General features: G+C 40.9%; 1 protein-coding gene across 3 annotated transcripts in view; it reads right to left on the bottom strand.

The window, feature by feature from the left end:
• Positions 1 to 2,364: 2,364 nt before the first annotated feature.
• The window catches only part of SGK1 (serum/glucocorticoid regulated kinase 1), a 102,319-nt gene continuing 77,551 nt past the window's right edge, over positions 2,365 to 27,132 (bottom strand). The window contains exons 1-12 of one of the 3 annotated variants that reach the window (XM_070932704.1): positions 15,596 to 15,729; positions 9,776 to 9,851; positions 9,013 to 9,088; positions 8,605 to 8,709; positions 8,091 to 8,174; positions 7,579 to 7,710; positions 7,143 to 7,255; positions 6,721 to 6,844; positions 6,139 to 6,234; positions 5,309 to 5,464; positions 5,117 to 5,206; positions 2,365 to 3,677 (exon numbers count right to left, since the gene is read on the bottom strand). In XM_070932704.1, the coding sequence (XP_070788805.1) occupies positions 3,510 to 3,677; positions 5,117 to 5,206; positions 5,309 to 5,464; positions 6,139 to 6,234; positions 6,721 to 6,844; positions 7,143 to 7,255; positions 7,579 to 7,710; positions 8,091 to 8,174; positions 8,605 to 8,709; positions 9,013 to 9,088; positions 9,776 to 9,851; positions 15,596 to 15,629 (1,254 nt within the window). In that variant the 5' untranslated portion in view covers positions 15,630 to 15,729 and the 3' untranslated portion in view covers positions 2,365 to 3,509. Of the gene's footprint in view, positions 3,678 to 5,116; positions 5,207 to 5,308; positions 5,465 to 6,138; positions 6,235 to 6,720; positions 6,845 to 7,142; positions 7,256 to 7,578; positions 7,711 to 8,090; positions 8,175 to 8,604; positions 8,710 to 9,012; positions 9,089 to 9,775; positions 9,852 to 10,110; positions 10,366 to 15,595; positions 15,730 to 27,132 lie in introns of those variants that run through there. The other 2 variants (XM_070932703.1, XM_070932702.1) reach the window with 2 other exon arrangements.

Raw genomic sequence — 27,132 nt, 5'->3', positions numbered from 1 at the left:
TTTCTATGTTGCCACATAAACCATTTGTCCAAAACAAGAGTCTCTTTAACTTATAATTATGAAATAAGCTTCAAAAATGAGGAATGATGATCTGAAAGAAATTTTCAGAGGCCATGAGGAAGTATTTGAGTAGGGTTTGTGTGTATAATGTATTCTTCTGCCCATTCCCCTTTCTTTCTGATTCCTTTGTAAACCGTCTAGCTTTTACAGCAAATTACTTCTTGGTATGTGTACATACATGTAAGGGCCTGGCTCATTATTGTGTTTGTGCCTGCACTTTCCCTCAAACCCAGCTGGCTAATGTTTTGAGAGGGAGGATGAAAGTACTTGGGCATACTTTGCCCCCATGGTAGGTGGGATGACTCAGATGCTTGAATCATCAGATGCCATCTGAAAATATCTCTTCTGCTAAGCCTACTAAGCTTAGCTTTGGACATGTTTGGGGCTGCGTTAGAAGGGTATGTGGAAAACAAGCAATGTCGGACCAGATGGCCAGTGAGGTACATGATACTGAAGATTCATCCACATTAGGTTTCCATATGTTTGATCTTCTGTTGTAACTCTGACACAGCATAAAACATGTCTAAACCCCTGTTTTGCCTGACTCAGGCACAAGCAGGTGTATACTATTTGCACAACACAATTATTTGAGTCATTGGTGGTGGTATCTCATGGGAATAGAAGGAGCCAATTCTCTCATGCAATTAATTTAGATTTACTCAAAAGACATCTAATTTTTGCACTGTACTTAAAACTACACCACCCAGCTTGTTATGTTGTGGAAAGGGGGGGGGGAACCCTTATGAGAAAAAGAGCACATAAAAAAGCAGGTTTACTACCGAAGCATTATAGCCTCTCTAAATCAGTTGATGATATAATAATGTTTGCTGGTCCTCTCACAATAAGGACACATTAAAGGATGGCAGGTGACTTCGGGCCATTTATTCTCACTCAGACCAACCCTTCTCACAAGACTATTGTTTGGGGAAAATAGGAGGGAGTATTAGGTTTGTTCACCGCCTTGAGTTACATACATGCAAAGATACCAATTGGGTAAAAATTTAGTAATAATGACAATGAAGTGTTCATGAAATACCACCATGCATTTCTTGGAAAAATTAGTGGGGATTCTGTATTCCAAAACATGATTTTTTAACCAAGTTAGTATGATGCTATGCTCCCAGAGCTATTAGTTGTTAGGTCCCTTGACTGGCTAATGAGTTATGTATCTCGAGAATCCCTTTCCTTTGTAGCATTTTCTTTAACAATAGCAATAGCACTACTGCTTCACAGTGCTTTACAGCCCTTTCTAAGTGGTTTAGAGTCAGCATATTGCCCCTAACAATCTGGGTTCTCATTTTACTGACCTCAGAAGTATGGAAAGCTGAGTCAACCTTGAGCCTGGTGAGAATCAAACTGCTGGCAGTCAGAATTAGCCAGCAAAACTGCATTTTAACCACCACAGCTTTAGCATCTGGTTAGATCCCTAGTTCTTTCCATGCTCTTCACTTGATCAGGCTGACACTGGGCTATCATGTTGAGTTATGACTAGTTTCTAAAAACACTGACAAATTGTAATACATATAGGAAAGAAGGGCCAGGGTCATTATTGTTTTGAAAATAAGTTGACCAAGAAATCTTGGTTTACTAAGGCCTGGAGAAAATATGCTAAAGATGATTATGGAGAGGCTAGACTTATTTTGTTGCTCTGCAGACTATAACACCAGGTCCACATTTTAATTAAACTTTGAAGAAGTGCCTAACTCTGAGATTTCTTGGTTAAAATTGTAAAAAAGGATATTCTTGCCATTGTTGAAGATATAGTCAGGTATGCCAAAAAATGTTGCTTTATAATATTGCATTTCTTTCATTTAAGAAGCATTCACAACCAGGATACAATTGAGGAGGAAGATTTTATATAATGAAATAAACTTGATGAGAGGAGGTGATTGATCAGGTCAGTCACCTCTTCAACTTTTCTATTTTGTATTGCATTGGGATAGGACATTTGGAGGCTAAACATCATTATGCCTGGCAGGAAGGGAGAAGTAATGGCAGAGATAACTTTCAGTTCTGATTGTTCCATGCCCTATAGGTAGCCACATAATAATACCCCATTACTATAATTTTTCTGATGTTCTAGTGGTAGATCCTGTTAGGCCACTGGAAATTCTAAATCAAAAACATCTTCAGAATGTGCATTTTTTTCCTACCCAAAAATCGCTGTGTATCTTTAGTATTGTTGTTCAATACTGTAAATAATATTATGAATCATTAGTGGGCAGTTTTGACTGTAAAGTGCATTCTGAATAAAGATGGAGAAAAAACCTGAATTTATAAAGACACTGAAAACATTAATAGAAATATTGTCCAAGATTTTACTGCAAACCAATGGGTTTGGTCACAAAAATGGTACATATAACCATGTTAAGTACATTACAATGGTGGTATACATTATGAGCCTTTAAAGTTTTTTTTTTCTTTTAAATATTCATTTAGCATTGCAATCAACTGTACACATCTTTTTACAAATACATACAACAAGTAATGCAAGCAAACAATACCCATAAATAATGCCCAAGTTTACAGATTATGAACAAAAAAAATGAACTAACCCAAAAGATTAGCAGACAACAGCTGGGGCATTTTGGTCCATAGAAACCATTTCTAAAAATAGAAATATTTATATACATATCTTTCTGTATATATATATTTCCATAGCAGCAATGCTTTCTTCAAGCATTTGGGATACAAGTAGTTGAAGCCCATTTGAACTATATATTTTTTACATATTTTTCTTAAAAAAATCACTATCTACATTTATTAATTTATTGTCTTCCAAATATGGAAGGAACGATCAATGCCCCACACTGCCCTCCAAGTGTCACATAGACACCTCTGAGCTAAGTCCATCTGTGGGAATATACAAATCACACTCCTGCCATTTGTCCATGTTACACACTTGCTCACACATGAATCCAAAAGCACTCTTGTGATAAAAACTTCAGAGTTCACAAAGATCTCAACGTCCGGAGGGGGAAAAAAGGCACGTCTTCATAAAGTTCTCTTCACATCCAGAAAGATCTCCAAGTTGGGGGCGCTATGCTCACCAATCAAGGACACTCAAGGAGTTTTGTTCTGAGGCTTATACTTTAGAGCAATCTATGGCAGCAGCTGCATTTTTTCCCTTCTCCTTTTAGTACTTGCAACCGTGATGTAGCACCACTTGGGTGACTGCGAAGAACCAGTAGTGAAATGTCATGAGTTCACTCAAAAGGAGTTAAATGTGCTCTTCCAGTTGGACAAGAACAACACCCCCCCTTCAAAAAAAAAAAAAGCTTTCAGCAAACGATAAAGAGTTTGAAATTAAGGCTGCAAAGCTGCCACACAGTGGGAAGATGTGCAAAAAAATTTTATCTTTCAAGATGACCAGGCAACTGGCAGCTCGATCAGAATGCCAAAAGAACGATTATTATTTTTTTTAAAAAAAAGAAAAGAAATCACAAAATTCAAAGGAAAGAATCCATGGGGGGAGCATAGGAAAAGCCCAGAAATGCTTCGGCAGCCTCTTTGACACTGGCAGTGATGAGGATGCTGTCTGAAGACTGGCCAATGGAGTTTGGGACAGGCTCCTCTGTAAACTCAGGGTCAAAGTGTCGCAGATCATTGGGCCCGCTCTGCAAGAAAATGAGAGGTATTTGGTTGTTAAATGGTAAGCTGCAAGGACACTTAATGCTACACTGTCTTCCAATTCAAAAGTGAACACTCAAGGATCTGATGAAGCCACATTTTCCTAAGAGTAATTGGAAACCAATTCTCAGGTTTCTTCTCACTGTTGACCATTCCTGAGGTCATATAAGGTCCAAGCCAACTTTCTGCATTCGGGAGCAGTCAAAGGTGCTGAAACTGCAGCTGCCAGAATTCCCAGCTAATGTAGCCAAATAATTCTGGAAGTTGTAGTTCCAGGTTATCTGAAGGCTGGCTACCAAGGTTTTAAGCATTTTAGGCACTCTGTATAGGGGAGGTGTGTGTGTGTAACATGCCAATATTAATTAGTCCTGGTGGTTCTCAAAACTAACACCCAAAAGGCATGCTCATTCAGTAGCCTATGCAGACAAAAGGCTGGATCCACAAATTCTGCTGTAGATACCAGAACAGCTTCCCATTTCTCTGCAGCCTCCTCTACCTCTTGAATAAGTCTAAGAAACACTTAGGACAAAATTTACAAAAGGAACTTTTCCTGCAGCCTATCTAGATCCAACCTGCCTATCTTGTCCAGGACAGCCTCAGTACCAAAGAACATTTACTTTTAACAGCAGGGCAAATTCAAAACTAAATTACTATGGAATTTAGGCCCACTGAAGCCAGTGAATTTGCTTTCATGTGTATGATAATGAGACTTATCACCAGTGTCCAGCAGACCTCTGAAAATCATTTGATAACTGAAACGCCTCTTTAAATCCACTACTGTGCTCTCGGGTTTAAAAAGCAAACCTTTTAAATTATTAGTTAACTCAAAGTGGTGGAAAAAATACTCTGATGTATGTTTGTGTGTGTATAAAAAGAATTTTTGTTTTTTGCCTTGCATTGGGCAAATCAATAGATGTATTATAACTGTATTTTGTAGGCTATAAAGCTTCTAATCTAGCAGAGACATGTTTAAGTCTTCTGTTAAGTCAAATGCAGGGTTTTTTTCCCCTCCAGTGATGGGTTATTAAGTGTCTGGAGAACTGAGACCTCCTGTGGAATCCTGGTGTGAACTCTGACACTTGTTCTTGATTTATGGACACATACACTTCTGACATCCCCAATAAAATAAATCTTCCCTGGCAATTATGCAATTAGAGAAGAGCCTGTAGTACAGTGGACTAAAGCACTGTTATTAACATCTGCTGCTTGCAATTACTGCAAGTTCAAATCTCACCAGGCTCAAGGTTGACTCAGCCTTCCCTCCTTTCAAAGGTAGGTGAAATGAGGACCCAGATTGTGGGGGCAATAAGATGACTTTGTATAAATATACAAAAGTATGAAGGCTATTGCTTAACGCATTGTAAGCCGCCCTGAGTCTCTGGAGAAGGGCAGCATATAAATTAAAGCAAAAAAAGAGAGCTCTTACCACATTTGGGTTAAAAGGTGGTGTAATCTTCTTATTTATAAGATCATCCCAGTTAATTGGAGAGAAGAAAATGTGATTCTTAATCTCCATCTGTTGAAATAATGGAAATTACATTAGTTTAAATGCAAAGAACTGAAACCATCTAGACAAAATCTCAAATGCCTTTCACCTCTTTTCAAAAGTTATACTTACAAAGTCTTCCTTTGCTCCTAGCCTCTTAGTTCTGTCCTTCTGCAAAAGTCCTTCCAAAAGGTGTCTAGCAGAGTTGGTGATATTTGGCTTCAGTTGTAGAGGTTTGTTCAAGATGTTGTCATACATTTCTGCTGTGTTTCTGCTGTAGAAAGGGGGCTGCAAGAAGAGTAGGAATAGTTACTATCCATTGTCTAACCTTACTGTTGTTATTTATTGATTTCCAAAGTTTTGCATCTTGTCTTTCCTCTGGGAGTTCAAGGTATCATGCATGCCACTCCTTTCTCCAATTTTGTCCACAACCACTTGTGATGTAAGCTAGACTGCAATCCTACTGAAATATTTTAACCACCCCACCATACAGTCTCTGAGCTTTGATGCAAGACTTACTTTAATGCAATATCCATTAAATAGCCAGATTGGTCTAATGGTTACTGCACCAGGCTAGAAACCAGGAAAATGAGTTCTAGTCCGATTTTAGGTATGAAAGCTGGCTGGATTATTTTGGTCTCTCTCTCAGCCCAACTTATCTTACAAGGTTGTTGTGGGGAAATAAGGGAAGGAAATGTATTAGGTATGTTTGCTACCTCGAGTTATTTATAAAAATAAGGGAAGATTTAAAAGAACATTTTTTTCTTGAATTATCAAACCCATTAGGAGAGGGCTGCTGAAGAACCTCACCAGCAAATATGGGCATCGCTGATATTGCTCCATAAACTCCAACTGACTTTCAGTAGCACCAAAGGTTTTTATTTATTTCCTCTACTATAATTACTGGAGTGGCAAACATTCCCAGCAAGCAGATTAAATATGTCGTTTCTGTTCTTACTTACCAATCCATAAAGCATCTCGTACAAAACTGCCCCAAGGCACCACCAGTCCACAGTCCGGTCATAAGGTTGCTTGTGAAGGACTTCAGGGGCAAGGTACTATTGGACACAAATGAAAGAATGGGAACATTTGATTAGAAAAAAACCTGAAGGCTAATGGCAAATCTAAGATAAACCTACCCTTCTTTAGGCATTTTGCTCAAGGCAGACATGGGGAACCTGCAACCCTACATTATGACTCCAATTCTCTTGACCACTATCTTGTCAACTAAGATGGATTAGATACAGAGGACCCAGGTTCCTCACTGAAAAAGCAAAATGCCTGGGGCTCACATATGTGAACTAGGGGCCAAGTCAATCTGGACAGTCAAACCAGTTTCTGCACCTTGAGCATTCTCTACAGGAACTCCAATAGAATTTTCTCTTTTTTTTAACCCTCTAGTGGCATATCCATCAAACAACACCACCCATTTTCACAAGGCTAGTACATAATGTCCTATAGTCTCATCAGGGAAACTCCTGCCATCGTCATGCAGTTGCACACTTACAACACTATCATGGGAGAAAGCAGAACTCAAGACTTACTTCAGGAGTGCCACAAAATGTGGAAGTTGTGCCGTTGTGTTCAATGTTCTCTTTGCAGAGTCCAAAGTCAGTCAAAACAATGTGGCCCTGAGAATCGAGCAAAATGTTCTCTGGCTTCAAGTCCCTGTGGCAAAGAATATGAAAGACGGGTCAGCTTCAAAATGTTACCTATCTGAAACTCTTGTCATTTGCAGTTGTCCAATTTACAAGCTTTTTCCCAAATAAGTCACTGTCACTATAGTTTTCTAGATGTTTTTTTACCCACGTCCAGTCCATATCCAGAAACAGCAACCCCTAACCCCTAATTATTTAGGAGTATAAAATTACTGATCTGAAAGCCCATAGCTAGCATTTTGGCAAAACAGCTTGTAAATTAGAACTCCGTTCTAATTTAATATGCATTCATTAAGTAGGGTGCTTACCGGTATACAATGTTCAAAGAATGCAGGTAACCCAGTGCACTAGCTATTTCAGCAGCATAAAAACGAGCTCTTGGCTCCAGGAAGCAACGTTCCCTCTGGAGATGGTAGAACAACTGCAAGATAAGAAAGGGGGGGGGGAATCTATTAGTGATCCCCAAACCTTTGAACAATAAATTTAATTAAGCACAGACACTAAATTAGAGAGGATAATTGTCGGAAATGGCCTAGTAATCCTCTGGCTATTTCCTGCTATTAGAGGCTGGCAAGCAGGAGACTGAATCTAGCATCTCTACCTTTAGAGTCCCCCTTTTTTTTATAACAAACAAGGGCACTTAAGTGTGTGTTACTCTGGACTGACTTCTACTTTCCAGCAAGAACCTAACTCCATTCAACTACCCTTCCCTTTGGAGGGCCCAGGTGTCCTTTTTTTGCTCACCTCTCCACCGTTGATGTAGTCTAGGACAAAATACAATTTGTCAGCTGTCTGGAAGGAAAAGTGAAGTCCCACCAGGAAAGGATGCTTCACATTCTTAAGGAGGACATTGCGTTCAGACATAATATGTTTCTCCTGGAAAATAAGAAGAGGTATGGAATCAATTGTTAGTATTCGCCAGAACAACACAACTGAATTGTTATAAAGCAAACCAAGTGACCGCAAGAAAAATCCTAAATTTATACCAACTCAAGAGGGCATAAAACAGCAACTAAGCACCTTTGGATTGATTTTCCACATTCTGCTTCAAAGTGGTGACTTTAAAAGTGGACATTCTGTAGGCTTTAAGATTTGTCTTTTCTGCTTCCTGTCTACTATTTGTTTACCATTGCGCTTTAGGAGGAGTTCTGGGAAGCTGAAAGCTTACTCATTATATTGTAATTTATGAACTGCCCTAAGGTAGAATTATTTTCTTGCTTGGAATTTATTTGGAACAAGATTAAGTCAATATTTACCTCCTTCTTTTTCAGGATTGCTTTTTTCTGGAGTACTTTTACTGCATAGAATTGTTCTTCTGCCTTGTGCCTTGCAAGGAGAACCTGAAAGAAACCAAAGTTCTTGTAAGTTTAAGGGCGATTTCAAAAAACCAAATTAAAACTACAATTTCCTTTTTGATAGTTGCAAAAATACAGCTCAGTATAATTATAGGCTTAAAGTTTTGTATCTGAAGGGCAATACTTTAAAGACAGAGTTAGGCAATGAAGCCATCAAACCCCTCTTGAAGATAATCCAAATTCTCTCAGGCTTTAAGATAAATTGTTCTTTCTCAAGAATACCAATTTAACTGCACTTATTCAATTTATTTTCTCAACTTCATACTAAGACAAATGTCTTGGATGAGACTGACTCTCCCAAGGCCATGGGGATGCATTTTAAAATCAGTCTTCAGAACAAAGGATCCATCTGACTATAAAAGCAATGAATGTTTTATCCTTAAAAAGCAATAAGGAAAATCAAGACATAGCTTACCTTTCCAAAACTACCTTTCCCAATAACTTTCAGGAAATGGAAATCTGATGGTTTAGCATGAGGGTTAGATGATGGGCCAAGGTTGATTTGCTGAGATGGACTAGGCTGCAATGGGAAAAAAAAATCAAAAGTGTTAGATTTTTGTACTGAAATAGTTGGATACAGACTTAAAAAACAACAAATACAATTGTAATCTATTTTGTGATGGGGCTTCAGAAAACACGCCCACTTGGGCTTCAGGGAAATAAAATGCTTATTTAAAAATGTTGCCACATTTCCTGCTTTAAATGAGGCAGAGACATGAGACGTGGCTCTTTAAAAAATCTTCCCTTTTAAATTAGCATGCTGGTTCTTTATTTTAAAACATCTCTTTCCAAGTTCAATATACATGGAACTAAGGCCACTTACTGGAGGAGAAGGATTGGCATTCATAAGTTCTGGTTCTTGAGGCTGGGAAATCTTCAGAATTGATTGTACTTCAGGACTGCAAGGATAAGACAGAATGGAATTAGTCCAATTACAACATGCCTGGAATATGGAAATTATCTCACCGCAAGGCGGCAGGCTAACTCTAGTTGAGCAAAATTCAGGCTGGTAAGCTTAGAAAAGGCGATTGAAACAGCTTATTAGGTTTCAAAGGTAAGATGGAAAAAGAGACACAACACAAACCTGAGCAAACAGACTCAGGTTTCTTCTGTAATTGTAAGTCAGAGAAAAGGAATGGCAGAGAGATCAAAAAAATTCAAACAAGATGCCATTTCTCTGGATAGTTTTAGTCCCTATTGGGGCAACAGAAACACATACTATTTTCTAAAGCCAGTACACGCCCTGGCCCTTCTCAAAAACAACTCCCACTGAGTTCAACGAGATTTGCTTGTAAGTAAGTGGCATAGGATTGCAGTCACTATAACATACTTTTATAGTGAAACTCTTCACAAAGAGTTATTAAAGCATCCACACGCACATTCTTAAGTCTACTTCCTAAATATGCTGAACTCAGTGGAACCTGACTCTGTGTAAGTTATCAATAGACTAGAAGTTCAATTTACAAACAGATCGTGTTTCAACTCCTCTCCTCCCTGGGGAAGAAGTTAGGTAACATCGCACAAGGCTATAATTAAATTGTTAACTTCCGTGGCATCTATCATGCAGAAAAGCAAAACATACTTACTGTTTGCATGCATAGGAGTTGGTGGCTATTTTTTGAATGAAGTCGTTCAGCCCCATTCTTCTCTGTTTCATGAAAGCTGCAAATAAGAAAACACAGAAAATGAATTCCGATCAATCGACAACTTCCTTCGTGTTTTTAAAAAATTACATTTATTTAGATGCTCTTTAAATTTATTTAAATTTTAAAAAATTAAAATTAGATGCTTCTTGTAAATGTATTTATTTAGGCGCTCTTTCATCCGGCACTCGGAAAATAATCTCAAAGGAAATCTTTTTGTGTGAGCGGCTGAGGCGGCGACGCGGCTGGGTGACCCTCGTTCGATCCCCCTTACTCACCGATCAAAATCGCCACCATTCCTCTCATCTTTGAATAAGTTAGGGTGGATCCCGAAGCTTCAGTTTTGACCGTCATCGCAGAGCGAGTAAAAAAAAAAAAAAAAGACGATAGCAATAATCCAAGCCGAAGGGTGGAAAAAAACCAGATCGATCTACGACCGAGTTAAGCGAATGAGCGAGTCAGCAAGCCAAGCCAGCCCGCCAGCCAGCCCAGGGAAAAAGCGCAAAAAGGATGCTTAGCAAGCTCAGCCTTTCTCGGGCTGCAAAGAAAACTCCCGTCTCAGGCGCTTGCCAAAGCCTTTATATAAACGAGGGCCCGGCGCTTAGCAGTGGGAGGAGGAGAGGAAAAAGGGGAGGAGCCCGCAGGGAACAATGAGGAAGAGTCTGAGTCGCCGTTCCGGGCGCCCGGGAGCCGCCAGAAGATACGCAAAGCCTGGCGCCCAGCCGCAGGCAGCGCGCGGACCGCCCTTCCCTTCCTTCCTCCTTTCGCTTTGACGTTTCCAAGAGTCAGGCCAGGCGGGCCTGCGGGAGGGGAGGGGAGGGGAGGGGAAGGGAAGGGAGGGAGGGGCAACTCAGAAGCTTTTTTCAGGAGGTTAGGAAAAAGCAGTGCGACGTTGGGGTCGGAATCTAGGAAGGTTAGAGAGGGTATTTTTTGTTAGTCCTGGGATCTTTGTGGGGGGAGGGGGGGGGAAGAGGGAGGGAGAGCGCGCGAAAGCAATAAGGGATTAATTAATTCTCCTTTTTTTCCCCCTCCCCCACTCGCCTATTGAGAACTAGGGTGACCTTGGCTGCGTTCGTCGAGGGTAACGCAGCGGGGAAGGGGGCTTGGCGCGGTTTACAATTAGGCAAAATTGGCCACTTAGGACGGATTGCTCCGTTCCAAACGCAGCGCGGTTCTAAGACGGTGCGAGGCTCGGGGTGGGGAGTTCGGGTCCGTCTTAAGTATTTTGTAGCTTTCCTTTAAGACTTTCACTAGTGGGATAAATGAATGCCTTTGGCCACACCCTGCCATCTCTGTAGCGACTGTTAGTGTGGCACCCCTCGCCCCCCATTCCTGAATCGGATGCTGGGTGTCGCTTAAAAACTCTCGAGGAAGGGTTTAGACCAAAGGAGTGTGTCTTTGTGTTTGTTTGTTTGTTTGTTTGTTTGTTTCTCCCGTGCATCCGTCTCTTTCCCCCCCCCCGCTTCCTTTTGCCACAGCCCCGAGGAAAACCTATCTCTTATCTACTTGCAGCATGGTGGCATTTTTCTTCTGTCAGAAATGCCCCTAGGGGGAGACCTTATTGCAGGATCAGCTTGTACTACAGATAAGAATGGTCCTTGCGACATTCCCCCGAGTACTGTAGTTCGCAACTTTTGCCCCTGAGGAAACTCGCAAACGGAGCGTGACGCTGGCAGCTCGTTTTCGCTTTTCTTTCCCCACCCCCACCCCCCCGGGATCTGCACAGCTCGGCCCCCGAACAATATTCTCCGTTACTAGTCATAGGAACAGAGCCTTACGACGCGCGTTTTTGTCTTAGTCAGCCTTCTGCAATCTGGTGCGCGCTCCCCCCCCCTCAAGTGGTGGGCTTGCAATGTCAGAATTCCCAGCCAGCCATTGCAGGCTGGTTGCCGGAGGGCGCCTGGTTGGGAAACTAGTCTGCCCGTTGCTTAATCCTGTAAACTGTTTTAAGTGACAGCTTAGTTATAGAACATAGGAAACATGAAACTTCTAAGTGCCGGTACACTGCATTCAAAGTGTTTTGCGAGTAATTCCTCTCTCCCTATCTGCGCTCGCATATACATTGAACGTTTCCCGTTTCCTTTAAGAGTTTGGCTTCCTAATTCAGTTACTCCGTGCAACACACCTATATAGGAATACATCTCATTAAAGTCCGTATGAATTATACAGTAAACACGGTCGGTGTGGTCATTTTCGCTTCTATTCCAAAGCATCGGAATCCGCAAAGCATTTTGGCAACCTGTAGTTCCAAATTGTCTTTAGAGTTCCCTTCTCCAGTAATTGGCATTTAAAACTGGCAGCCTCTTTGCAAACCAGACCAGACTCCCCCTTCCCTTTCTCTTTAAAAAAAACCCACCTCAGAGCAAATTCCGGCAATGAAACAATAACCGCTGGAGCCTAAGCAAAGCCTGGGCTTATCAGATGGTATTTATTAATGACCCAAAAGCGTACCAAACACAGCAGCAGACAGAGTGGTTGTCCATTGGCTACAATAGCTGGCTCCATCTCAACAACCAGCTTTAAAAGGAATCCTTAACCAAAGGAGGCATCCGGGGGCGGGAAGGGGGATTAAGTCTGCTGCCACTCAAACTCATCAAAGTCAGAATCGGTGGGGGTGGGAGGGAGGAAGCTCGTGGTTTTCCAGAAGGCAAGGCAGTCAAGTAGCCCCCAAGAAAGGAGAAAGTGTAACAATCGTCTATCCATCCATTTCTTACCAAAATCCTCACCAGAAATAACTGCACTTTTTTTTCTTCTTCCTTGAGCCTCAATAATCCCTTCTTCCGTATCAGGTCTTTTAATGCCCGTTAAGTCTTTCGCCTCCGTTACGAAGAAAGGGGGAGCGGAGAAGTCCGGCTCGCGCGGCTCAAACTTTGTCCCGCAGCAAAAGCGACCGCAGCAGCGAGAGTCAGGGGTTGGTCAGGAATGCCTTTTCAGTCAAGGAACCGCAGGGAGGGACTCAGGGAAACTGCGATTTCCTGCCCGGCTTTCTCAATTCAACAAACAAGAGCCCCTTGGAAGCAAGACCTTGGAGTTCACGCGGCTGCCTTGGGCTGTTCCCGAGAACACTTGGAGCCAAAACGTTCCAATACAAGTCGATAGATAAATAAATAAAATAATAAGCGGAGGGGGAAGGAGAAAAAACCCGCACGATCTTCCCGAGCCGAAGAAAGCAATGGAAATTTCCATACAGTATTTGCAAAAGTCATGGAAGGAAACAGGAGAAAAAAAAGTTGATTGCTTTACCCTATTATTATCACTGTGATCCCAGAAGAACAATGCGTCCCTCTGAAAGACTATTTATGTATTTATACGGCCGCTGCAATACAGCGGAACCCGAGAGGTTTGTTTATGAATGGATTAGGCCCAGATATCACCGGCCGGTGATCCAAAAACGCAGGTGGCAGGCAAGGCCCAGTCTTGCAGAACAGATAATTGGGGAGCGCGAATGGGTGAGGGGGGGGGTGCTGCGACATCTCATCACCCCGAAAATGACGCCAGCAGAATCCCTAGCCCCAAAGACGCTTTTTATCTTCAAGGGAGACCCACAGACCTTTTGATGGAACCGGAACGGATGCCCCACCTGGTAGAGGCCTTGGTCCCTTATTGATAAGATTGCATTAAATAATATAGAATCGATTACATAACATATAAGGGGGGAGGAGATAGCAGCCTTCTCCACAGAATAGATCTTGTTGATTGATCAACTTTATTTTGTTGATTGTAACTCTGCCGTCAGGTACTGCCTCTGTGGTAACCTTCCCCACATATTTTTTGGGGGGTTCTCCAATCACACTTAATAAGGATGGGTGGGAATATAGGGGAACTTTGGAGGCCACTGATTTGGAGGGTGATGAAGCTTCAAATTTCATCCCTTTGCATCTTTCACCGTTCTTGCAACTTTACGCTTTGGGATCAAGTTATGAGACAAGTTCTCAGAAGGAATGCTATTGAATAACCCGAACGGGTGTTTTTCGCGTGCTTCTTTCTCAGGCTACCCACGACTCCTAGACGAGATTTGGGAGGAATGACTGCTAATTGGATTTCTTTTCTTTCCTTTTTTTTTTTTTTTTTTTTTTTACAAACTCTGCCCCTCCCCTCTTCCAACGTAACGTCTGCGCGCGCGCGCGCGCCCGAAAACATTTTTCGCTGCCGGGAAGCGGAACGGATGCTTTTGAAGTGCAGGTTACGCCGCAGAAGAACAACTCTTCCCTAAAGGGAAGAGCGCGCGACGGAGGCTGAGCTGAACCGTCCTCCTGTCCCACTGCTAATTCTCTCTGGCTTGGCAAATGCAAGTTTGCAAAACGCAGCAAGGTCTCCGTTTGGTTAATTTGGCATCTAGAAGCTCGTGTAGCCGAATAATGAGAGCAACCGAGGCTTAAAAGACATCAAGATCAGCTGCATTTCAGCAACAATTGCACAGCAGTCATAGCGCACAAAGCCAGTTCATTGGAAGTTCAGCCCCCCCGAGTCAAAAGATTGCCAGATGGCTTCTGTTTTCCAGCAGGGCTTGCTTTAGCGAAGAAAGGCAGAGCGCCCCCTGTAGCCGACTGCAACGTCCCCTTATAAACCATACATTCCATTGCTGACAACGCGCATGCTCCGTCACAGTTTTTCCTTTTCAGCCAACACAAGAAATTTCATCAAGGCACAGAAGCCATGAAAATATACTGCCGGTACTGTATTAGTTCCCAAATCGGAGGCAGGAAACATTAAGCCCTCCAACTAATGCTGAGCTACAACTCCTGGCAGCATCGCCAGCAAAGACCAGAAGTGATGAATTCAGGGATCTGTACTTCTGTAAGGTGCACAACAAGGTCATTCATTTCTAATTTGAGTTCCTTTCTTTCTTGGTCTATTTGTCAGCATTCCTTTTCAAGGTTGTCGAACTATGGAATTAGCTATTCCAAGTCTCAATGATACTCAATGGGTGCCATCAGAGCAAATGCTCTTGGAACAATTTAGATGTTCCGGCACCCCTATACTTACAAAAGGAAGAAAAGCCCAGGATCATGTCAATTAGTTCCAATCAACTATCTGTCGTAACATTATGCAAAGGATAATGGAAAGCACCTATAAAACTGAAGGAAGCCAATTCTTACAACATGTGGACACTATGGGGGGGGGGGGGGCGGGGAAGCTTTAAAAGATGTGCAATCCCACATCTCTATTTGAGGCTTGTCTAAAGCCTGAAGAGCTACTTGCAGCTGTATTCAGAGTGTTAGCCAGGCTGCCTCAATATATGACAGGTTTCACACACATTACAGTCTGAGTGAACAAATCTAGTTCAAAGATTTTGTCTACTTGCTCAAGCCAAAGAGAGCTCTTTAACTGAACTTACAAACCCATTCATAGTCTCAGTGCTACTTCATCCTTTTCCAGAGTCTTTTCTCTTTAAAAGCCCTGAAAGGAAACTAAAGTCGGCATAAGAAGCTGAGTTCAAAACAACTATAGCTACTACACCACCACCACCCTTCTCTGAAGACATTTAGATCCACTACAACTTCCTCCATCTCATTCCTTCAGTTTGCTTTCAAAGAGGGTTTTTCCATCATTTCCACAGCACCAAAAAAAAAGGAAGAAAAGAAAAAGAGTCCAATCCTTGTATGGCTTGCTTACTTGATAAAAGTAATTACAATTTGTAAGTATCCCTCCCCCTTCCAAAGTTTCAATCACTGTTCCTCCAGATAAATTGTTGAAAAAGTCCCCCCCCCCTCTTAATGAATAATCAAACAAAAGAACTGTTAGGAAAACTAATTAACCAACCTTTTAGTGAAGGCTTTTCTTCTTTCCCTCTCATGGTTTTCTCTTCCCCTCTCTCCTTTTCCTCAAGATCCCACAACAGCAGTGCCGTTCTGTACTTTTAAATCCTTTCGTTTGTTATAATTCCCAACAATACGTCTCCTTTGGACTACTGTCCGGCTCCCAATCAGCTTGACAGGAGGCGGGCGATGAAGGAAAGAAACCAGCTGATCTAGCTGCCCACTTTATGAACCTTGCATTAAAGGTGATTTACACACGGAGAACTAAAGTTCAGCGTTAGCCACGTTGTTGCAACATAACCCTGAAATTTACTGAAATCATCCCTTGCTTATTATGTACACAACATGCCCACACGCACACCCGGTGTGCAACTAGAAATGCAGGTCGCCTATAATTAATGCATTTGTAACTGCAGCCCAGCAAGACTTGAATCAAAACACAACTAAAGAACAGAAGAGTGTTATCACTCTATATAGAAGAGTGTTTTTTATATATATATAAAAAACAGCATCAGGAGCTGGGGAAGGCGATCCCGATATGCTTTTTGGGTATACCGTTCATGCACTATTTCAGTGGATGTGATTTGTGGATTGGAATCGCTAGGCTAGAGTTTCGAGGCAAGATTTTATAGCACTGTTTAATCGCACGATTCGCTGCAGCAAACATCCAGCAGCCGATTCCCAAACCGGTTAAGTATTTGCAACTATAGAGAAGACAGAATGACTCCTTAGGGCTCCGGGTTTGGGGATCGCCGCCGAAAGATAGCGGGGACAGATGTTCCCCTGCTGCTGCTAGCGGGGTGGGGGGAGGGAGGTATGCTATTTCGGCGTCAAAACTGCGCGAGAGGACGGCTGCCGCCGGTGTCATCCCGTTCCTCCCTCCCCACCCAGCCAGCCTCCCACGCCACTTCCCCTTTCTCTTTTTAGCAGCGGAGGGAGACATCTGGGCTCCCGAACATGTGTCGTTTCAAAGGAAAGAGAAGTTGTTGAGACTGGGCTTTCCTGCCGGCCCAGGGGTGGAGGCTGGAGCAGGCGTCCCTCTTCCAGTCCTGGCACCAAGCACTTCCGAACAGGAAAGCGAGAGACACACGGCGAGGGCTTTCCCGCCTCCGGAGCCCGAAACCCAGCCTGCGGCCGCTGAACGCCTCTGTTTCTCTCGCTCTCCCCGCAGAGGGAAGGAGGACAGACGGCGAAGTCTCGAGTTCTCGCACCAGACTTCGGCTGCAACCTTTAAAGGGGACGCGGGGGGCGCTCGAGTTCACATTCTGAAGAGATGGTGGGGGGTGGGAAGGGGATTTCTGCGTGGCTGTCGAGGCCAGCCTTGTGACCTCATGGAGACCCGTTTTTAGGGTCCATGATGACATTTAGGGTCCCTGTGACAATCGCACCTTTCTCTGAGTAGGAACTAAGGCCAATAGATGAGAGTAGGCCTGCTAACACTCTGCCATCTGTTCTAGGAAGCGATGGGCACGCTAGGCGTTGAAAAAGGAGGCTCAGTTTGGCAGGGTGCTCTGAGGTGGAGGGTGAAGTCTGCAACACAACTCGCTAAGCTGAGGCGGGTGACTTCTAGCCGCAAATCCCCACCCTCACCCTACAAGACACGAGGAATTCCCTGTGCGGACTTCAGGCCTTGATGATTAAGTAAAATCTCCTGAACCTGTCACTTCGATTAGTATTGCACTCTCCACTTTAGACAAATCCTCTTCCACACATTGGCTATTTTCTGTTAAAGGCTCTGCAGCACTTTGGACTTGATTTCCAAAAGATACTTTATAGTGCATAGGGCTATGAATGGCGATTGTATCATTCTGGGAAGAGCTGTGTCTCTGTACAGACCTAGAGATAGGTGCTATGTTTGCACTTCTGTGCATCTAAAGCACTTTTTTGGAATCAAATCTGCTCAACTCTAATTTCTCCTTCCTTCCTTCCTTCCTTCCTTCCTTCCTTCCTTCCTTCCTTCCTTCCTTCCTTCTCTGATACTTTCTAAAGAATATCAAAAAATCCAAACTAGCTGAGTTATTGATAAGAAAAATTCTAAAACCCGGATTGGACAATAGTTACATTAGGCTAAACCAAGATCACCAAACACCTTTCAGATTTTCCAGAATATTAATTAGATAAAATACTGAACAAAGGAAGGAGAGTGAAAGGATAACCGTTTTGGATTATTCAAGCAATGGAGTCTACTTCTTCTTATAGACTTCAGGTGGAAAATGTGAGAAACCATTGCATATATTCAAACTGAAAATAAATGTATTACATCTAAGTAGTAGCCAGCTCTCCCCGTTCCCTTTGTTTATTAATCATTGTGTATGATGAGAGATTCTAAAGAATCTGAAAGCTTACACACTAATAAGAGTGAACTGTCTAATAATAATATTCTAACATGGATTTTAGTAGGAAAAAAAAGTTAGGTTGAACATATTCGTCTCTATTTTGGAATAAACGTGTATAGGTAGTCCTCAACTTACAACCATTCATTTAGCAACCATTCAAAAATTACAACAACACTGAAAAAAGTTACTTACAACCAGTCTTCATGCTTAAGACCATCACAGCATCCCCATGGTCATGTAATCAAAATCTGGGCCCTTGGCAACCAGCATGTATTTAGGACGGTTGCATCCCGGGGTCATATCGCCATTCCCACCTGGCTTCTGACAAGCCAAGTTAATGGGAGGGAGCCAGGTTCACTTAACAATTATATGATTCACTTAATAACTGTAGTAATTCAATTAACAACCATGGCAAAAAAAGATTGTAAAATCATGTGCGACTCACTAAATAACTGACTTGCTTTACAACGGAAATTCTGATTCCAATTATGGTCGTATGTTGAGGACTATCCAGTACATTGGTAACCATCATCATAAGTATACACCAGTGTAGCTTTGCCTTATACCTACTTGCCAACACTGAAATAGAAATGTCCTAACCTCCTTCTCCTCTTCTAAAGTCCTATTTCAAAACAGAGAATTTGTTGATGGTGGACACATATACTGTACACACACAGCCTTGAAGGCTGTCCCCTAAAGTGGAACAGTTAAAATGCACCATATTACTGGTATTGGTTTGGGAACGGGTGATGGGGGATTTTTGTGGATATTATTGAGCTGAGTTTGAAGCTGGGCGATTTTTGACTTGCACCTTGCAACAACTTATTTTTATTACTTCCATATTGCTAATATATTGCCTGGCACAAAAGGAAAGCCCAACATACAATCCTTTACTGTTCTTGTATGTAAACTTAGGGAAGTTTCTTACAAATGATTGTGATGGAAGGGTGGGTGGGTGATACTAAGAGACAATAGGTTACAACAGTCTTAACACAGATTCTATATGGTTCTGAAGCTGGAGTCTTATGTGCAAGGCTACCAGAGCATGATGTATATAGTCTCTAGGCTATGAACCCTCTACGCCAGAAGTGAAGTAGACCTACGTTAAAGTGATTTGTAACCATCTCTGAAATAGCTGTATGATAACATTTTGTTATGTGTTACTCTAATACAGTTCAGTGGAAATTCCAAGTAATATAGGAAATTGTGCTAGTATTTTTCTAACTTTTATCTTATCTGCAAAGTACTCCCTACTTCCCACCCATGCTATATTTGTTAGATTCTGACTGTCTAAATGTTAAGAGTGTACCTTAAGTGTACCTGAGGCCAATTCTCTCCCCCCCCCCCAAATTAGGAAATAAATGCTTAGACTGCAGTGTACTGATGTACTGATTGCTGCATTAATGAGATATCTTTCTTCTTTTTTTTTTAAGCAAAAGTAGTTGTTACTACTGCAAAGGTATTGCATCAGCATTGCAGGCAAACAAGCTAGTGGAAATAACTGGGAATTACATAAAATTATACCGTCTATCTACAAAAAAAAAATCATAGAGTTGGAAGGGGCCACTTAGGTCCAACCCATTCTTACTGCTATATCCAAATTAAAGCTTATCAAATGACTATCCATACTCTGTTGGAAATAAACACAGACAAGATTTAAAAAAAACACCACTTCTGTCTCTCAGATTTGTGAGAGACTGCATTTCTTACTGTGCAGAGACTTTAGTCATTTACTAATCTTATCTAAGAGACATATGTATAGCATCTTTCAACAGACAGATCTACAATTAATGTATCAGGACTTTTGGAAATTTCCATCACCAATAGCCAATGGTTGAGGGTGATGAGAGTTGTAGTCCAATATATCTTGAGAACATTGGATTGGAGATTGCTGTCCATCATATTTTCTAGTTGAAAAGTATCTACTTAGCAGCGTTCATACCAACAAAAAAAAAAATGGTAAAGACAAAAAAATGGGCTTATTAGTTTGCAAACTATAAGAAAGTATTCGTTAAACATTGAATCCACCGTTATATAATAAAGTATTTTAGTCTTATTTAAGACTCTGCTTCTCCCAGATTTGAATAAAAGGAAACAATGCCAATCCAGGGGTTTCCATTTATTAATATTTAAATATTATACAGGTAGTCCTTGACTTACAACTGGTTATTTACTACTATTCAAAGTTACAATGCCTCTCCCAGAGCTATTTATGACCTGTTTTCAAAGTTACAACAGCTGCACACACAACCCAGAGTTACATGATAGGTTTGTGTGTGTTTGGTAACAGGCTCACCTTTATGGCCGCTTGTAGCTTCCCTCAATAATATGATCACAATTTGTGACATTTTTTTGGTAGTTAGTTTCCAGTATTTACTTCTGATTTCTGGCAAAAAACACCCATCTGGGAAAATGGATTAACTGAATGACTTTTGTGTTTGCTTAATGATCACCCTGTTAGCTTAATCATTGTCAAAAAAGTTGTAATTCTGAAATCAATTGCGTGATGTCTCAATTTATGTCCAGGCTCAATTAAAGTTGTATGTCGAGGACTACCTGTTCAGTCTGCTCTTAGGATATTTGCTCAGTGCTAAGCCCCACTGGATTTATAGTTTGTCTGTTTATATATTTATTATATTTTTAGTTATCTCAGTGACCAAAAATCACTGAGTAAAGTATTTAATACTGGGTAGATAATAATTCAAAACAATGTTAGTAAAATTTCTTCATTAATGTACCATCTCCTGCATTTTTGGAACATTTTCTGCTTGAAATGTTAAATGACGGGGTGATAACTTTGTCCACATAAGGGTTATTGTCATAGGATAGTCATTTAGTTTTCTGGGGTTATTAATTCCACTTGCTTTGCCAACAGGATTACAAGTCAGCAATAGCCCAATGGATAATGAATAAGGAATGTACAGAACGTTTTTACTGCTTTAAGACTTGATCTTGTCAAAAGGTTGCCAGAATCCTCAAACAGAATTGGCTGAAAGAGTTCTGCTAAGCTGGTTTGAGTGCCATCATCCAGATAAACAATACTTCCCAGACAAAAATAAATCCATTGTCTGTTTGATTGTACCCCAGTGCCAATCCTATGGCAGGATCAATGAAAAACTTTAATGTTCTGGGATTATAGAGGCAGGATGAGGAGTGTTCCTGGACAGAATAATTCCCCTATATGGAAAATCATGGTTTCTCTTCGTTTGTTCTGTGCTTAAAATGGTTCTGAAAAACCATGATTTCCTATTTAGATACTTCCACTTTTTGGTTGTTCATTGAAAAAACCCTTGCAGAGTAAATTATCAGAGTCTACTGTATATATGTCACAAATATTTGAGCATGGGATCCATGTAGTATCAATATAGAATTATTTAATTAATTAATTTATATAGCTACTCATCTCCCCCCAAAGGAGACTCTGGCCGGTGTATAATAATAAAATTCAGCCCTGAAGCTTATAATTAAATTTAGACCTATATGTATTCCTAATATGGATAGTATATAGATCTCTTTTCTTTCGTTTTTCCTGATTTAGTTTTTCTTACTTTTTATTGTGTTTATTTTAATCAATATGCAGTCTGTAGATTCCTTTTTTTCATTATTTTTTCTGCTTGTGCTGTAGTTAATTTATATTCCACTCTTTAAAATGTTTTGGTTTAACAAAAGGACTTGGGTATAATGCTACTGAGTTCACAAAGATACAAACAATGAGTATAAGATAGCTTCAAATATATACTAAACATTAAGTCGGGCTTCAGGCACGGACACAGCATGGAAACGGCATTGGTCGCCCTGGTGAATGATCTCTGGCGGGCCCGGGACAGGGGTTATTTCTCTGCTCTGGTCCTACTTGACCTCTCAGCGGCTTTTGATACCATCGACCATGGTATCTTACTGCGACGACTCGGGGGGTTGGGAGTGGGGGGCACTGTTTTACAGTGGTTCTCCTCCTACCTCTCAGGCCGTATGTAGTTTGTCTGGGCAGGGGGGCAGAGATCCTCCTCAAGGAGGATCTTGTGGGGTTCCTCGGGGTTCGGTTCTCTCCCCCTTGCTCTTTAACATCTATATGAAGCCGCTGGGTGAGATCATTCGGAGTTTCGGGGTGAGTTACCATCAATATGCTGATGATACTCAGCTTTACATCTCCACCCCGGAAGTTCTATTCACATGTTGGTCCTTTAGGTCTTCCAACAGTGCATCTACTATCACCGTTATTGAACCTGTCCAACTTGCTTTAGGTCATTCTTTTTCCTTCCATCTTTCCCAGCACTATTGACTTCCAGAGGACTAGAACTTCACATAATGTGTTTGAAATATGAAATATGATAATTTGAGCCTGATTATCTGTGAGTGAGTGTGCTGTGAGTTGATTTGTTCTAGACTCCATATCCATTTTTCAAATCTTTCATAGCTACTATACTAAGCCTCTGACTGCTAGTTTCTCTACTGTTGATAGGTGATCCTAAAAAGTGGAAGCTATCCACAACTTCATTATCTTCTTAGTCCATTCTAAGGCTGGTTGCTGTGGCTATTTTTATTAATTAAATCTTTTTATATTTAATCTTAGTTCCATTTTTAAAAAAGTGATCTCCTTGACTCCCATTACTAGAGCTTGCAGAATAATTGCATTTTCAGCAATTAGAATAGCACATGTTACCTGTTGTTTCATTTTGTCATTGTTTTAACACTCTGCTTATAGTCTGTTCTTGAATTCATTACATTTTAAACTGCTTATTGAGATTTTGGCCAAGTGTTCCTAGGTTTAAAAGGTAAGAAATGTTTTCATAGTCATTCTTAAGATTTGTCTGTCTGATGTAAATAACAAAAGAAATGTTCTCAGCTTTATCTAAAACAAGATTACCTTAAAGTTGTTTTTAAATAACTCAGATCCCCTGGGTTACTCCCCCAGATAAGCATTCACAAAACCCCTTTGTAGCTATTCTGATAATCCTTGTTTTGTTATAAAAGCATAACAAAAGTACATATTAAATTTTTGCTTTTGAGAGATGTACTTAGGCCTCCGGGGCTTTGACCTTTCTGAGGTCACACTGACAGAAGATCTACAGTCACATCATATCAATGAGTGTTGACCCACTTATTTGTGGAATGTTTGCCTATACATGTTGCAATTGACAAGACAATTCATGGTTCTCTGGGGCAATTGCCTTGAATGCACCGAGAATTGTGCTTTAAAAAAACCTTCATATTCATAACTCGATGTTTATTAAAAAAATATGATCACATAAGTGGGAATGCATCGGTTAACACTGCTCTATTACTGGCAAGCTGTGTCAAAATGTGATGATGGCAGTACTACAGTCATGTCATAAAAATAGGATTAGGAACAATAGAAACCATCCCTAATGCATTCATAGATCAAATTTCAGCAAAAAAAAGGGAGGTATGTCTATTCGCTGTGATAACTGGTGGAAGTCACCATACCCAGAAGTAAAGAAAAATAATTTAAGGAGAACCTCAGTTCAGTAGTTCCATTAGTAAACCGACAATTTATCAACACTCTAGGGTAATTTTAACATCTTGCTTCCAAAGATGATTTATCTTGTCTTTCTGAAATTCTTCCTGGATTCTCTACAGATTTAGAAGATGTTTTACTGTCAGGCTTGAGCCAGACAAGAGATCAATACTTTAAATAAGTTTACTTCAAGAGATTGCATTTTAAATATGAGTGTCTTAGAAAAATTGTGTTTGTAGGATCCAATCTGAGTCAATCACCGGGACCAGAGATTTAATCTTCTGAGCTTTCGGATTCTTGCTGGAGTCCGTTCTCAGGGCACTTCTGTCTCACATTCCAATAGAGAGAATTTCCCCGAGGATGGGCTCCAGCATAAGTCCGAAAGCTCAAAATACTAAACCTCTCCTCCTGGTGACTGACCCAGATTGGATCTTGCAACATGATCGTGGGACACGTATATTTGCCTTCATTCGTAAATGTGTTTCTGTGTGTGGGCCTGTGCAGCAACTACTGTAAAAAATATGGGTCTTATGCTTTAGCAGTCGCTGACGTTCCTGCAATCTTAGCTTCCTTAAGAGGTAAAGCATTTACCTCTTAAGGAAAGAGGTAAATGCTTTTAAGCAGGATGTTGATGACATCTTGCTTCTTCATCCTGTTCTTCACATTTAGCTAGGCAAACATGAGCACCTTAAAATTGAATAGTTCCTTCTTTCTTTGTTAGTAGCTGTCACATTGATTCCTTTCTCTTCTTTTTATTTTGGATATACAGGTAGTATATCGACTCAAATTACAACCACAATTGAGCCAAAAATTTATGTTGCTGAGTAAGACATTTGTTAAATGAGTTTTGCCCCATTTTACAAGCTTTCTTGCCTCATTTGTTAAGTGAATCCCTGCAGTTGATAAGTTAGTAACATAGTTGTTAAATGAATCTGGCTTCCCCATTGACTTTGCTTGTCAGAAGGTCACAAAAGGTGATCCCATGAGACCCCGGAACACTGCAACTGTCATTAATATGAGTCAGTTGCTAAGAATCTAAATTTTGATCACATGATCATGGGGAGGCTGCAAAGGTCATAACTATGAAAAACTGTCATAAGTCACCTTCTTTCAGTGCCATTGTAACTTTGAACGGTCACTAAATGAACTGTTGTAAATTGAGAACTACCTGTACTGGAACCCTTTTTATTATTGTAGGAAGTTAGCACCCACCCCTTTCCTGGAAGAGTGAAATATTTTAGGAAATATGAAAAAGGCAGAATATTATATTTCCCTGGATGAGAAATGGAGAAGCATATTTTGAAGCAGCTCCCATCTTCCTGCCCCCACCCTTTGTCAATGGACCATTAAGGCTTGGGCCAGTCTATTCTACATAACAAAGATCTACCTCCTTCAGGCAGAGCCATAGTAGGAATTGCCAAAGATCCAACAAAGATAGGATTAGCCCTCTAATAGCAGCAGAAACTCACCACATGTGACCTGGGAAGCACATGTGACCATCAACCAGCAAGGCTAGCTAAGACCCTCACCCCCTGGGAGTCTGACAACCAATCAGGATACTCTTTCTGGCCCCCAAGAAATGCAAAGCCAGAAAGAGCATAAAAACCCATGGACTCGCTGTATTCCTCCCCTTTTCTGTTCAGGAACTCAAGCCATGTGATCCTGTCCACCATTAAACCATCTTTCCAAGCAGTCTCCATGTTTCCACTGTCTTTTTCCCCACTTGGAGCAGAACCTAGAAGGAGATTTCTTCCAATATTATCATTCAGTATTCTCAGTTTTAAGTTTTTACCTAATAATACCTTTCAATTCCAGGCTATCGATATGTACCCTTCCTTGATGAACTATCCCTCTTTAGTTTTTTTAGTCTGCATTGGTCTGCTCAAATCTTCACAAAGTAATTTATATATATACAGAAAGCCTCTATAGCCCCCTCTTTTTTACATAAATCAATTTTTCTATTTCCGATAGAACTATTAGTATTGCTTTTTTTAGGATATTTAACCTTAGCCAGCTTCAGTCTTCTTAAAATCTAGAACTCTAGCATTATAGGGGACGTGGTGGCTCAGTGGCTAAGATGCTGAGCTTGTTGATCGAAAGGTCGGCAATTCAGCAGTTTGAATCCCTAGTGCCACGTAACAGGGTGAGCTCCCATTACTTGTCCCAGCTTCTGCCAACCTACCAGTTTGAAAGCATGTAAAAAATGCAAGTAGAAAAATAGGGACCACCTTTGATGGGAAGGTAACAGTGTTCCGTGTGCCTTGGTGTTTAGTCATGCCGGCCACATGACCATGGAGATGTCATCGGCCAGCGCTGGCTCTTCGGCTTTGAAATGGAGATGAGCACCGCCCCCTAGAGTTGGGAAGGACTAGCACATATATGCGAGGGGAACTTTTATCTTTACCTTTTATCACCAATGCTTCTGCTACTTCCCCTTCCTCAACTAAATCTTGTCTTTTCAAGGACAATTGATCTTTTGGTTCCTCTTTACTGAAGGAGAAAGTTATCAACAAGACAAATCCAGAATTTTAGGAGAATTGCACTTTGCAGAATTTGTCTTCCAACTAGTATCTGAGTAATTCATGTACCATATGTATCATATTTTAAAATGAATATAAAATGGGAAGTAATGTTGTTCAGTAGAGAAAAAGTTAATCTTTTCTTCCAGCCCTAGGGTCCAAAGCTATTGAGGCTTCCTTACATTGTTTACATAGCTAAAGACCATATAGATTACCATCTCAACAAGTTTGGCTCTGAATCTCTATTAAAAAGAGAGAGAAATACACTGAAATCAAGGCCAGAAAATAATATTTTTCTTCTTTGACTTAAAAACATTATTCTTGAGCCATGTGAGTCTGATAAATTATATTTCAAAAAACGGCTAACCTGGAGTAGAGAATTGCTTGAATATTGGGATAGCCAAAGAAAATATGAAGAATATTGGATGGCCTCTTGTAATAGTTCAAGTTGGACATGGATTTATTAAAGAGCTGAATGTCCAGAACACACCTAATATGTCTTTTTTTAAAAAAAGAAGTCTGTTTTATTAGATCTTTGTCTACTATGGTGAATTCTTTGATGAAGAAAACAAAAATGTAGGGACAAGAAGCACAAGGTAATGACTCTTATTTTATGCAGATAAAAGGACAATAGATGCTGTATTTGTTTTTGCTTTCCAGGAGCCCAAAAATATTTGCTGATCATTTCTGTTTAGATGGTAGCTTAAATTATCCTTTCTCCTCTGATCTACCACAGCACAATTAGTACAGTAGTTAGCCGTCATTTTCTGACATAGTTGTATTCACATCTTATCTGGTGATGCCATGGATTGATCCTGGAGGAGGATTGTATAACTCAGCTAGTATCCTTCCAAATGTTATGATTTCCCAATTGAAAGATGTGGTTGGCGAAAAGTTAAAACGGCCAATGAGGAAAAACTTTCATTCCCGCCAGACTTCGGTGGGACAGTTGATCAGCAACTGAAACTCAGCCAATTCACATGATAGATGCATATCAAACAAAGCGTATAACTATGAAAAACTATAGATACCAGACAGTGATGGATTTCGACTGGTGTTACCATCTGTTTGCTTCATGCACGTGCATCACACACGCTTTGTTTGCACGCACGTCAAACCAATGGTGGGTTCCTCCCGGTTCGGTCCGGTTCGGCCGAGCAGGTAGTGGTGACGATATGACATCACCGAACCGGTTCTCCCCCCCCCCGCC

Source organism: Pituophis catenifer, unplaced genomic scaffold (genome assembly GCF_029215685.1).
Source record: "Pituophis catenifer annectens isolate HBS135680 unplaced genomic scaffold, rPitCat1.0.hap2 SCAF_1, whole genome shotgun sequence".
Classification (NCBI taxonomy): Eukaryota; Metazoa; Chordata; class Lepidosauria; order Squamata; family Colubridae; genus Pituophis; species Pituophis catenifer.
Note: the sequence above shows the minus strand (reverse complement) of the source record. Positions and strands in the feature narration are given on the sequence as shown.